Raw genomic sequence first — 12280 nt, 5'->3', positions numbered from 1 at the left:
TATTAGTATATTTTACATTTTATTAGAATACCTCATAGTTTGTATGAATGTTGATATTCCAACAATATACATGGCATATTATTTCTCTTTACTTCTTTTTATTGTGCAATATTCCTCTTACGATTTGTGTTATGTATGTTAGATGCAGTGTTTTTTTGTTTTATAACTTAAATATTTGTCATTCTATAATTGATATTATAAATTATCACTGATATAAGGAATAAATATACTTAATTTCAAGTGTTAATATAGCGACTATATACATGATATACCTTTATTAGAATGTTATATACGGTAGTATAATAGGATTGTTTTAAAATATAATAAAATAAATAAATTTATTTATAAATATTGTAAAATTTCACCGTATATCAATAATAGATAGTGATGACATTTATCATTGTCCATCACTGACACTAATAGACTTCTATCACCGTCTATTAGTGATAGACTTCTATCAGTTTTTATCACTAATAAATATCAATAGACTTCTATCAGCCTCTATCAAAGAAGATTAATTTTTTTCTATTTTGTATAAATAGTGCCATTATTTTTCTATTTCTAAAAATCTCCAATTTGAAAATTTATTTTTATATTTAAAATTTGACTAATAATTAAATTCTCTTAGTTGAGAAAGATGAAAATTATGGAAAAAATTGAGAGAAAATAGACATAATTTTTAAAAATAAAAAACTAAATGATTATCAAAGAAGACTTAAGATATTGAAAATGAGAATTAAAATATTTTTCCATATTTAATTTGCACATAGGACAAACATTTTAGGTCCTTACAAATTCCCTTAATTATAAGTTAGGAAGATTCTAAAAACAAAAATTAGGTGTGAAATTGAGGACAGGAATACAGCATTCGAAATGAAACAAACAATGATTCAGTTCATATCTGTGAGGTTACATGGCTAATAGGGAAAACTCAAACATGTGGATTCCAATAGATACAACAAAAGATTTTTGTGGGCAACACCAAATTGCATAGTTTTGAGTGGGTATAAATGAACACCAAAGAAACACAAAGCGGCGGCTAGTTTATGTCGCTTCTTTTTCTCTACAAGTCGGCCACTCAGCGAAAATTTCATATACTATTGTCAACACGTTTAGAAAGAATATGATATTAGAAAATTTCTCGATCACCACACCCCTTTCAACCACACAAATGGCCGCTTTCAGAAACTGCTGCGCAACTTCACCTTCATTTATATTTGTTTTTTTTTGCCCTTTGAACTCGCCTTAGAGTCAGTGACATGACCACCCCATTTGCCATTTGGTAGTTAACATTTATCATCTTTTAACTAAAAGTCCACTTACAAAGTCTTTCATCAAAAAATAGACAAACAAGCTTACGCTAATCTTTGTCATTTCCATCTTTGACCCATATCATTGCTCGTGCAAATAAACAATGCTCTTTTAAGTGTCTATTCATTATTGCTTGCTTCTTTCTTGGGGAAAGTATATGCTTATTTATATAATATGAATATGGAGGTGAAGACAATTGAATTAAATAATTCCCAAGGAGAAAGGAAATTACAAGATACTGCTTTTCCCTTTATCAACAATGCTCAAAAAACCAATTTCATGCTTACCCGCTATCTAGATGCTGTTAAAATTATAACACCTCCCCTCCCCCAGCCTTAGGGGCAAACTATATATGCATATATACAAGATTTTATGTTACCTCCACCCTATTCTCATAATCCATCTACTGCTGTCACTACTTTGATGTTATTAGGCAGCCAATCTCCTCGGCTTCGATTGCCTGATTCACGGTCTAGTTCGAGAGTAACGACTATAGACTTGTCTCGTGTGCTGCCTGCTGTTTTTGGAAAGCAAGCTTTGAGATGGTTGAAACTTGGAACTAGTGCTTTCTCTGCCCATTCTTCTAAACCAGTGTTGCCAAACCATACCCCAGCTAAGATTTTTTGTAGAGCCTGGTCTTGTAACTCGATTGAGACTCCTTCCCCAATAATGGAGGAGAATTTTTCGTTGATAGACGTTTTAATGTCTCGGGTTATATGATTGAAGTTGACTGGCTTGAAGATAATGGCATCGTCGACAATATCTTGAAGCTCACTTAATGCTGGTGAAGGTGTTGTTGATTCCATCTTGCTTAGTCCATATTCATCTTCATGATCGATTGTGAGGTCGCTTGAGTTGTGTGATCCATCTGCAGTATCGTCGTCTGCATTGGCAGCCTCATTCAAATCGAAAAACAGACCAGGATTTGTATTTTTCCTGGTTTTTGTGAGCCTTTCTTCATTGCAAAGCCAATTCCCTCGACGTTTTAATAGCTTTTCGGACAGAGATAACCTCAATTGCCAACTTTCACCAGCTAAATTTGCGAGCTCCTTTTCGCCAAAAGAATTTTGATCCGACAAGTACTTTAGATCGTCCGGTAGCCAAACAGTTGTGAGGATAAAAATAACATTACCAAGGCTGATTTCTCGACCATGGGAATCAATGAGCCGACCACTTTCGATTGCCCGTTTTACACTCCCACGAAATAGAATATCTGCTTCATCTATGTCCTCAAGAACTATCACTGAAAATGGATTCATCCTAACAGCCTCTGCAATTTGATCTAACGGGGTTCTACCACGAAAATTATTGTCCAATCCTCTACTATTACGTCGTGTACCAAGACAAATTGTAACTAGGATGGACCCACATACCAGCTCTGAAATAGCTGATGCCATCTTCTTCTTGCCAACTTTGTCAGGCCCTGCAAATAATAGCCAAATGTCTCCTTTCGATCCAGCACCTTGACGCTTCCTGTTGCCCAGTTTGCGTTGAGTTATCATATTAGCCACAGCAGAAACTGCATCTTGCTGCCACCAAACCTTTTCCATAAGAACTTTAAGGATCTTCTTGTATGAATCAACATCGGTTATACCTAGAAGTTTGGCACTCTGAAGATCCAGAGACTTCATCTCTGGTCCAAAAGACTTGTGATTTTGGCCCAAAAATTCTTTGGTGCAATCTTTACGAGTTTGTTCAGGGATGTTACCACTAAACTTCCCTTGTCCAAGAATCAAGTCTGTTTGTATTGAGCTGTAGTCAGATGGCTGGTTGGGTTGTGGATTCATATTCAGCTGAAGAGTTCTCCCAAGGCTTTTATTCAGTTCTAACCTAGGCTGGCACTTGAGCAAGTTTTGATTGTATAAACCCGTCGTCAAAATCCCTGTTGCCATATTTCCTGTTGAACTGAAAATTTTTGATTGATGGAAATTGGGATGAAGGTGCAAGCATGTAGTATTCCATTTCTTTTGTAGCTCTTGAGTCCTCTGCTTTACAATCAATTCTTTGTCCTTATTCTGCAACAAAACACAAACAAAATTTAGCTGAACTTGATTTCATTTGAAATTTATCACACCCCTGAGGAGACGAAGTTACCTGTTCCGAATCAACCGATTCAGCATTAGGAGCATGATCTTTAGCCTTTTGCAGCCAGTGTGGCAGTGGAGGATGATTACTGTCTGTCTTGACTCCTGAAGAAGATTTCTCAGACTCCTTGTTCATGAGTTTTTGTTGTTCTTGTTCATACTTCTGCATACACTGTGGGCAGCAAGTTATTCTAGGACCATTATTTAGAGTCTCAGATTTATGTCTCAGTTGACTAATGGGAGGAGTAGGAAAGAACTTCAATGGAGACACGGATTCGATTGAACTGCCAAGAATCTCCTTTGTTCCAAACCTAAATGAACAAGATCAAAAAAGACACTCAATACCCAACCGTCAAAAACAAAAGAAATCAAGCTTGAACGAACAAAATTTCTAAATAATTGAACGAAATCATACAATACTTTCCAGACAATGGTAAAATAATCACAGAAACATTTCAGGGAAAGAAGTAATCTATAAGTAAAGTCTAAAATTTTCAACTTATTCTTGATTTCTCCTATGACCCAAATGTTCTTAAGGCTCAAGCAAATACTCTGTGCTTAACAATCCAAATAAGAAGGATAAGAATCCAAAAGTACCTTGGATATAAACCAGAGCGAGGGGCTTTAGCTACAACAGGAACAACATGTAAATCCCAATCACTTTCGATTGAGGGATGATAGATTTGGCATCTCAAGAAGGTTTCACAAGTAGCGGTTCCGATTAACCACAGCCGTCCGGCAGTTTCCTCTCTGAACCTTATCAACAGCTTTCCAATCTTCTGAACGGCAGCACGGCTGGCCTCGGATACAACTGGCTGCAGTACTCCGCCGGAATCAGGGGCAACAGAACTCGCCGGCTGCTCAATCAACCATTGTAGATTCCCCAAGTCAAGAATTATACTCCCAGAACTAGATTTGGCCATTCGGGTCGCTACCAAATCTTCCAATTCTTCAAGTTTTGTGGGTATTTGTGCTCCATCCGATGCAAGTTCCTTCTTCAAATGGATAATCTCAGCATTCTGAAGCGACCCTTCAGTCAGTTCTTTCTTGTTAATTCGCTTAAAAAATTCCTCCAACATTGCATCTGTTTCCGAATCCCCAACTACGATTGGATTTCTCTTCGTCGGCCTGAGCAAAATATCCACGATTCGTTTCACTTCCTCCCCTTTTGGCTGTCCCAATTGGGTAACGCTTCCCTGTTGCAACCGTGGATTCAAATAAAGATTCCGATTAGGCGACGGAGAAGAGTGGGAACCTAGTCCAATAGGGGATGAATTCACCACAGATGCCGACGAATTCAAAGACCGTTCAATCGTAGCTTTAACGGCAGGGCTTGAAAAGCTCGCTTCCCGCATGATTCTACTGACGCTTGGATCATCGAGAATCGATATAACTAGCTGCTCGAACTCAACCTTCACCGCTAACATAGGCTGTTGCTGCAATTCAGACGAGCCGCGGCGTTGGTGAGCTTGTGCACGTTTAAGGGCTGCCATTAACGCATTGGAGATGGGTGGTTCTGAACCGGCGGACACGTTTTGGGCCGTCGGTAAGCGTTCGAGAGCGACGCTGAAACAGAGCTCGAGAGCTCTGCACTGAAGTGGGTGCGATGAATTAGGATGGGACTTGATGCAGGCCTGACGAAGGAACCCAGTTGGTGAAGCCAACAGAGTTGCAGCCACATGGACCGGCGTGGTCTGGCCATGGTTACGGCGACCGGCCTCGGCAATTGCCTGGTTCAAAATAGTTGCCGCCTCCGACGTCAGTGTTTGCAGGATCGTACCAAGTCCAGCTCTCATTTCCAGAATCGATATCCAAAAAATTCTCCTCCTCCTCCAAGTTTCAACCAATTAAAAAAGGAAATCAATTTCGGAGTAGAAATCGGTTATTCTCTTTCTCCAATCCACCATTGAAAAACCCAATTGAAAAAACAGAACCTTGACAGAGCTCTCTGTTTCTATCGGTTTGTTTGAACGTGAAGGACTGAGAATTCACCAAAAAAATGGTGAGAAGTAAGACAAATGCTCACTTTCGTTAAGAATAGAAATAGAAATAGAAATGAATGTGAAAGGAAAAGATATAAATAAAAATGGAGGCTTTTTGTTATTGTATAATGAAATAGAATAGAAGAAATATAGTTGGTGTTTTGTTTGTTTTTATTTAATTCTGTTCCATTTCCTTTTCATTTCCCATCTTATCTGTCTGTTTCTACCAATTTAACTTTTTATAATTAATTAAAGTAATTTTTAATAATTTAGAATTCCACCTCCCAAAAAGGTGACATTTAGATGATTACATCCCTTTCTCCTCCCTCTTCTCACATGAACCTCCTTCCCTTACTTTTCTCATCTCTCTCTCTTCAAAATGACAGATTTACCCTCCACAATAAAAGTATTCAATCATATTCTTCCCTCTTTTGTCGTATTCCCCACTTTTGCCTCATCCATTTTTATTTTGTTCAAATACCATTTTGTTTTAATTAAGCCTTCTTTTACTTTTTAAATATCTAACTTTTAGTTTATATACTTTATTATTTATTAACACTTTTTACAATAAATTTTCTAAATTCAAAATTTATTAAAATTATAAATAGTAAAATTAAACAAATTTTAAATTACAAGACCAATATGATAGCGATAGTCATTGACTTCACATATATAAGTGTTAGTAGTCTATATTAACAATAACACAAATTTATATTTGAACTAAACTATCAACAATAGAACTTCTATCAATGACACTCACTAATAGATTTATTATTTATCATTGTAATATAATCCATGATACATATTGATAGATTTCTCGATACAATTCCAGTCTAACAACCATACAAGTATATGATTGAACTAATCTATGAATAGTAGAAAAATACTACTAATGGATACCAATAGAATTATATGTTTGTATGATGATTTCTATTGTTAATAATATATCGACGATAGACTTCTATTATTAAAAGAATTGCAATCATGACAATATATTAGTGATAAAAAAATTTTAGGCATAGGCTAATTATTCTCTTGACAATTTTTTTTTTTTATGGATTAGGGATCTTTCTATACTTTTCCATAAGTTGGATTTAGATTTTGCTATGCTTGCAAATAATTTTAGATTTTTTTTTTTTTTTGTTGTTGTTATTAATTTATGAGCTTTTTATATATATACAACCAACCTGTTTTTTTCTTTTACTTTTTCTATTTTGATAAATGATGTGCAATGCGAACCAAATTGTTAACCTTAAAATGAAGTAACCTTCAAAATAAAAGTAAAGATCTACCAAGTATGAGATTTTTTTTTTTTTTTTTTTTTTTTTTAGGGGTTGAATCTTCAGACTAGAGATTTGAATCTCATTCTTATTTTTGTTGAACTCAAAGAAACAAAATCATTCCATTGACATCTATATCACACTCATTATAGTTGGCATATTTAAATAAAAATAAATTGAAAATTTTGACAAAAGCAAGTGTATTGGATATATGAATTAGTTTAAAATAGGTTACATTACTAGTTAAACTTTGAGGCTTGCTATTTGGTTTTTAAACTTTTTTTTTTTTTGATAGGTCACTCTTGATTGTTAAAACAAATGTTTAATAGTCTTTAAACTTTTGGTTTTTCTTCTTAATAAAATCTTAATGGTCCTTGGTCAAGTTTTTTTTTTTTTTTTTTTTTTTTTGGTTATATATATATATATAATATATATATATATGTATAGTTTCAAAGGAGCCAAGTGGTCTACGAAGCACAAACACAGATACGGCTACATGATACGGATACGATCGGATACGGCAATTCATCAATTTCTAAAAAACTAAGATATGGATACGTTTAAGGATGCGTCATTTTATATATATATACATATTTCTAAAAACGAGGATACTGATACGTTGAATATACATTTTTTTTTAAAAAAAAAAATCTAGGATATAGATAAATTTAACATACAAATTAATAACAATAGCACAAAATAGAATACAAACACTGAAATACAATACAAAAAAGCAACATCTAAGATGTCGAAGTACAATAGTTAATAAAATGCAATAGAAAAGTAACTCATATTGCAAAAAAGAAGAAGAAGAAGATTAGAGAGAGAAATATGAAGATAAACGAATAATTTATTGTTGAAGATATCCAAATGATTTATATTTTGGTGGATTTTGTGGGGATTCAAATATAAAGATGGAGATTAGATGATTCTAATATAAGATTTGGTCCATTATTTATTTTTTTCCTTTTAGTTTTGAACTCAAGTGTTGAGCTTTTTAAATAGGTTGCTTAATTTCAGATTGAGAAATATTAGATGAGTTACTTGTCATTTTTCTTAAAAAAAAAATACGCATAGAAATAGATACGTCAAATCGTGTCAGATACGTATCTTTAAAGTATCTGAAAGTATAGATATGTCAAATTGCGTGTCAAATACGTATTTGGGAAGTATCTGGAAGTATCGGTATCCGATATGTGTATTCTTTGCCTCACATGAAGTATTTGTGCTTCATAGCAAGTGACTATTTGACTAGAGTGATTTCGTGAATAAATATTTAAAACCTAATTTTTCATTTGATTTCAATTTGGATAAGGATTCCTTCATACCTTTATTTATTACATTTTACTTTACAGTGTGTTTCGTTCAATCTTTTAAAAAAGAAGAACTGAAAAGTGATATCAATAAGAAAAAAATGTATTAAAAAAATCTAACTAAATATACCCATGCTAATATAATGATTTAAGTTATTTCCCTTTATCATTAAAAAAAAAAAAGTATTTTCATCTCATTTCAAGAATTTGAATTTTTGACTACAGAATGTCTTTAGAGTCAAAGTTATTGAAAGTAGAATGTAAGAGAAATGAATCAAAGCATTTTTAAAACATGGATGCTAAAAGCATATTAAAAAGTTAATATGAATCAAATTTTGATAAATAGGAACTACTTTTTAGAATTAAAAGAATTAATAGTTATTAAAATTGACTTGATCTCATAATTTTTTTCTAATAATATGTGGGTATTAAAGTAAACTTTTAATTTTAAAGTAAATAGTACAGTTTTATAGAAATTGAGTTAAGACTTATTTTCTATCACGTAACTATTTAATATCTATTCTACCAATAAAATAATTATTTAATATTCATTCTAGCAAGTAATTAATAATAAATGCCAACTAACGTGTGTATTGGTGGTGGTAAAAAGTTGCGCCATTGTTATGATTCACATGATTATTAAAATATATTGCAGCTAAGTTTCTTTTTTGGTTCACTAGTTTTGAATATATCAAAATAATTATTTTTATACAATTATGACGTCACCTTCCATTCATCGTATTGATCATAAAAGGTTTGAAGACCAATGAATTTGAAACCATTGGTCTTGCATAAAGAATGATCCATCTGAATTGATTTGATTGAAAAATATTTTCCAAAAAATTCATTTTTATTTAAATATAATTAATAAAAATTGATTAAAATATGTTTAAAAAATATTTTGAATAGTTTTTAAACATTTACGATTTTTTTTAAAAATTAAGTATTTGAAAATATATTTCAAACGCATTCGAGATAGGACTTGCTCTTTGAATAATACATCGAACCCGACTTCCAACTAACGTACTAGAAGATGTGATTTATGAGATATGGCTAGAGATGTAAAAAAAATTGTAATTTTTTGTAACAAAAAACTACACAGATTTTTTTTTTAAAAAAAAAATTATTGGGAAGAAACTTCTTTGTCAATGTTATGAATTTTCATCCTAAATCTATAATTTCATCAAATTGAAATTTCAACTATATCTAGTTTGGTACAAATTTAACCTTAAAAAATGAAAGTTTTACACAAATTTAAATTTAATAAACATACAAATGGACTATCGAACAATTTAGTCAAAATTCACAAATTCTCACCAAAATTCCCTTTCAACATTATTTTTTGAAACTCTATCTAATTTGTGTTAGGAATAACAATCTTCACATATTTTCATAGTAATCTTGTCCGACCACAATCCTATATAACGTTGCTTTTGATTTCATTCACAAAAGTCTCATGCCATAAATTCATAACCCTCAATTATATACTAATAATTTTTTCCTTATCTATTCAATGTTCAAATTTGGTTGCATTGTCAACAAATTGATTAATCAATTTTCTTCCAAATTCAATAGAGATTCATCTTCTTTGCAAATGTCAATCTATCACAAAAGAGTTAATGTTGCTATAATCTCCCACGTTTAATTCCAAATGATTGATCCCTATCCCACAGCCTTAAGTCACACTTAAAAACATTATTAAGAGAGACTATATATGGAAAAATTTGATAAAAGTTTAATAAGCAAGAGCTAGATTGAACTCTACTAATCAAATCATTAAAATATTAAAAGAACTATAAGTATTTCAAATAATGACTATCTTACATTTATCTTAATTAATTAAGGTATATATTAATAAAAAAAAATTAGAAATTTGAATGTCTTGCTGTTTCAAATAAACAACGTTATTGTGTAATAATTATTAAAAGTATATTATTATGATATAGAAAATATTTAGATGGGAAGTTAAAATTAAATAGGTCGGTGAGTAGTTGGCGTGGGTGGAGAAAAAAAACATCAATAAAAAGTGGGAAATAAATGGACAGAAAATGGTATGAAAAGGAAGTGTTGTTTCATTAATTGGTTTTGACAAATAATTAAAAAACATGGGTCTATTAGATAGATGACCCAAAAATTATATAAAAAAAAAGTGAAATGATCCGATTTTTTTTAAAAAAATGTCGAATAACCCTTTGTTGACATCAAATTTGGGTGAAATTATCTAAATATACTCGTGTGCACGCAGAAAAGTAGTCTTACTCTTGCTAGTCTCGCTTTCTCTTCTTTTTTCACTCACAAATCACTAGCTCATTTCGTTATCTTTTTTTTTTTTACTCACAAATCACTATGTCTTTCGTTCTTGCTCTCTCTTCTTTTTCTCTTTCACAAAATCACTCATTAGTCTCATCTCTTGTTCACTGGAGTTGATCACGTCAAACCTGTTCGCGTGGACTCATCGTGCTAGAAAAGAAGAAGAAGACGACATGTAGAGGAAGATTTCTCGCATCGAAGAAAAATAGGAAAAAAAAAAAGAAGAACAATAATGTAACTTCACATGATCATGATATCAACAAAGAGATATTTTATATTTTTCTAAACATCATTTGTCATTTTAAAATGGATCTTTTGATTGCAATTGCAAATTGCAAGCCGACCAATAAAGAAAAAGAAAAGTCTATAAATCACGCTACGGTTTTGGTTTTGGTTTTGGTATTTGGTTCAATTTGGTGCCATACGGTTTTTCCCAGTTGGCCTCTGACCCACACGATTTCACTTGGTCAACCTGACTCGCCACACAAAATCTCCAACCAATTTTTCACTTTGACTTTGACCCGATCCCATCTCAATCTCTAGCCATTCGTTTTTTCTAACTATCTAATCCAAAAATGAATTGAGAAACTTTATGTCTAAATTATGTATTTGGTCTAGAGTTTCCAACAATAGGTTAGTTTAGTTTTTTAAATTTAAACCTTGTTTTATTAATTATTTGATTTTTTGTTTTTATTTTTTTTTTTAAATTAAGTCTATAAACATTATTTTTATCTTTAAATTTCTTCATTTGTTATTTATTTTTTACTAATGATTTAAAAAAGCAAACTAAAATTTGAAAATTAAAAAAAAAAAAAAACAAGCTTTTAAAAATTTGCTATTGTTTTTTTAAATTTGGCTAAGAATTCAATCATTGTACTTAATAAAGATACAAAATCATTGTCAGAAGTTAAGAGTTAATAGACTTAATATTTAAAAAAAAAAACTAAAAATCAAGAACAAAATGGTTACCAAATTGAACCAACTAATCTCGTTTGGTAACTATTTGATTTTCTGTTTTTATTTTTGAAAATTAAGCCTATAAACACTCCTTACATCTTAAAATTTCTTCATTTATTATTTATCTTTTACCAATAGATTAAAAAATCAAGCTAAATTTTGAAAACTTAAAAAATAGTTTTTAAAAACATACTTTTGTCTCTGAAATTTGGCTAATAATTTAATCAATTATATTTAAGAAAGATGTAAATCATTATAAAAAACATTAAAAAAATAGATTTAATTTTTTTTTTTAAAAAAAAACAAAATGGTTACTAGAGTATTGAGAAATTGAGTTTAATAGGTAGTCATGTTAGTTTTAATTATTTTTAATGCTGATGTGACATTTGAATGGGACAATGGAAATTATTGTCATCTAAGTTCTAAACTATGTTTTTAGTCTAGAGGTTGGTTTAGATTTTAAAAATGAGCACCTTTAAGATTTGAATTTTGAGAATTAAGTTTAAAACGTCGACGAGGTACCTTTTCTTTTTTAGTTTTTAGTTTTTTTTATTATTGTTGTTTTTAATATTGGTGTGACATTTGAATTGGCCATGAGAATCATAGTCATAAGAATAGAGAAAGTTAGTAAAGAGATAACGAGAGAGAAATAATTTATTTTATTTTTAATATCAAATATCACACGTTAGAATTAAAAATATTTTAAATATTACTTCGTTATCGTATCAAAAAGTAACGTCAGCGATCATTTACGCTTGTTTTTTAAAATTTAGAGACCAAAAAAGTTAAAATTAAAAAATACTCTTGATCTTTCAACTTTCATGAAATCAATAATTTAATTCCTGAATTTTGGTTGGTAACAATATAGGGTGTATTTTAAATATATTTTTAAGTATTTAATTTAAAAAATAAGTCATTTAGGAATAAATTGAAGTGTTTGGTAACCACTTAAAATAGCTTTTCAAATATATTTTAATCCGCTTTTATCAAAAGTATTTAAATAAAAATGAGCTTTTGAAAAACAGTTTTTTTTTCTAGTTAAT

The 12280-nt window shown here is 31.0% G+C and overlaps 1 protein-coding gene across 1 annotated transcript; it reads right to left on the bottom strand.

Annotated features, from left to right (window-relative positions):
- Positions 1 to 1492: 1492 nt before the first annotated feature.
- LOC120071105 (protein SUPPRESSOR OF MAX2 1) lies at positions 1493 to 5497 on the bottom strand. The gene is made up of 3 exons (XM_039023159.1): positions 3993 to 5497; positions 3406 to 3706; positions 1493 to 3326 (listed from the first exon to the last, which is right to left on the bottom strand). The coding sequence occupies exons 1-3, from the start codon at positions 5189 to 5191 to the stop codon at positions 1704 to 1706; spliced, it is 3123 nt and encodes a 1040-aa protein (XP_038879087.1). The 5' UTR covers positions 5192 to 5497; the 3' UTR covers positions 1493 to 1703.
- Between the last annotated feature and the right edge of the window lie 6783 nt (positions 5498 to 12280).

Source organism: Benincasa hispida, chromosome 2 (genome assembly GCF_009727055.1).
Source record: "Benincasa hispida cultivar B227 chromosome 2, ASM972705v1, whole genome shotgun sequence".
NCBI classification, from domain to species: domain Eukaryota; kingdom Viridiplantae; phylum Streptophyta; class Magnoliopsida; order Cucurbitales; family Cucurbitaceae; genus Benincasa; species Benincasa hispida.
Note: the sequence above shows the minus strand (reverse complement) of the source record. Positions and strands in the feature narration are given on the sequence as shown.

What these genes read in the sequence shown, in the direction of transcription:
- LOC120071105 (XM_039023159.1), bottom strand. Translation starts at nt 5,191, where the DNA reads ATGAGAGCTGGACTTGGTACGATCCTGCAAACACTGACGTCGGAGGCG. An exon ending in CGCTCTGGTTTATATCCAAG is followed by an intron (nt 3,707 to 3,992) that starts GTACTTTTGGAT and finishes TTGTTCATTTAG; the next exon opens with GTTTGGAACAAAGGAGATTC. An exon ending in AATCGGTTGATTCGGAACAG is followed by an intron (nt 3,327 to 3,405) that starts GTAACTTCGTCT and finishes GTTTTGTTGCAG; the next exon opens with AATAAGGACAAAGAATTGAT.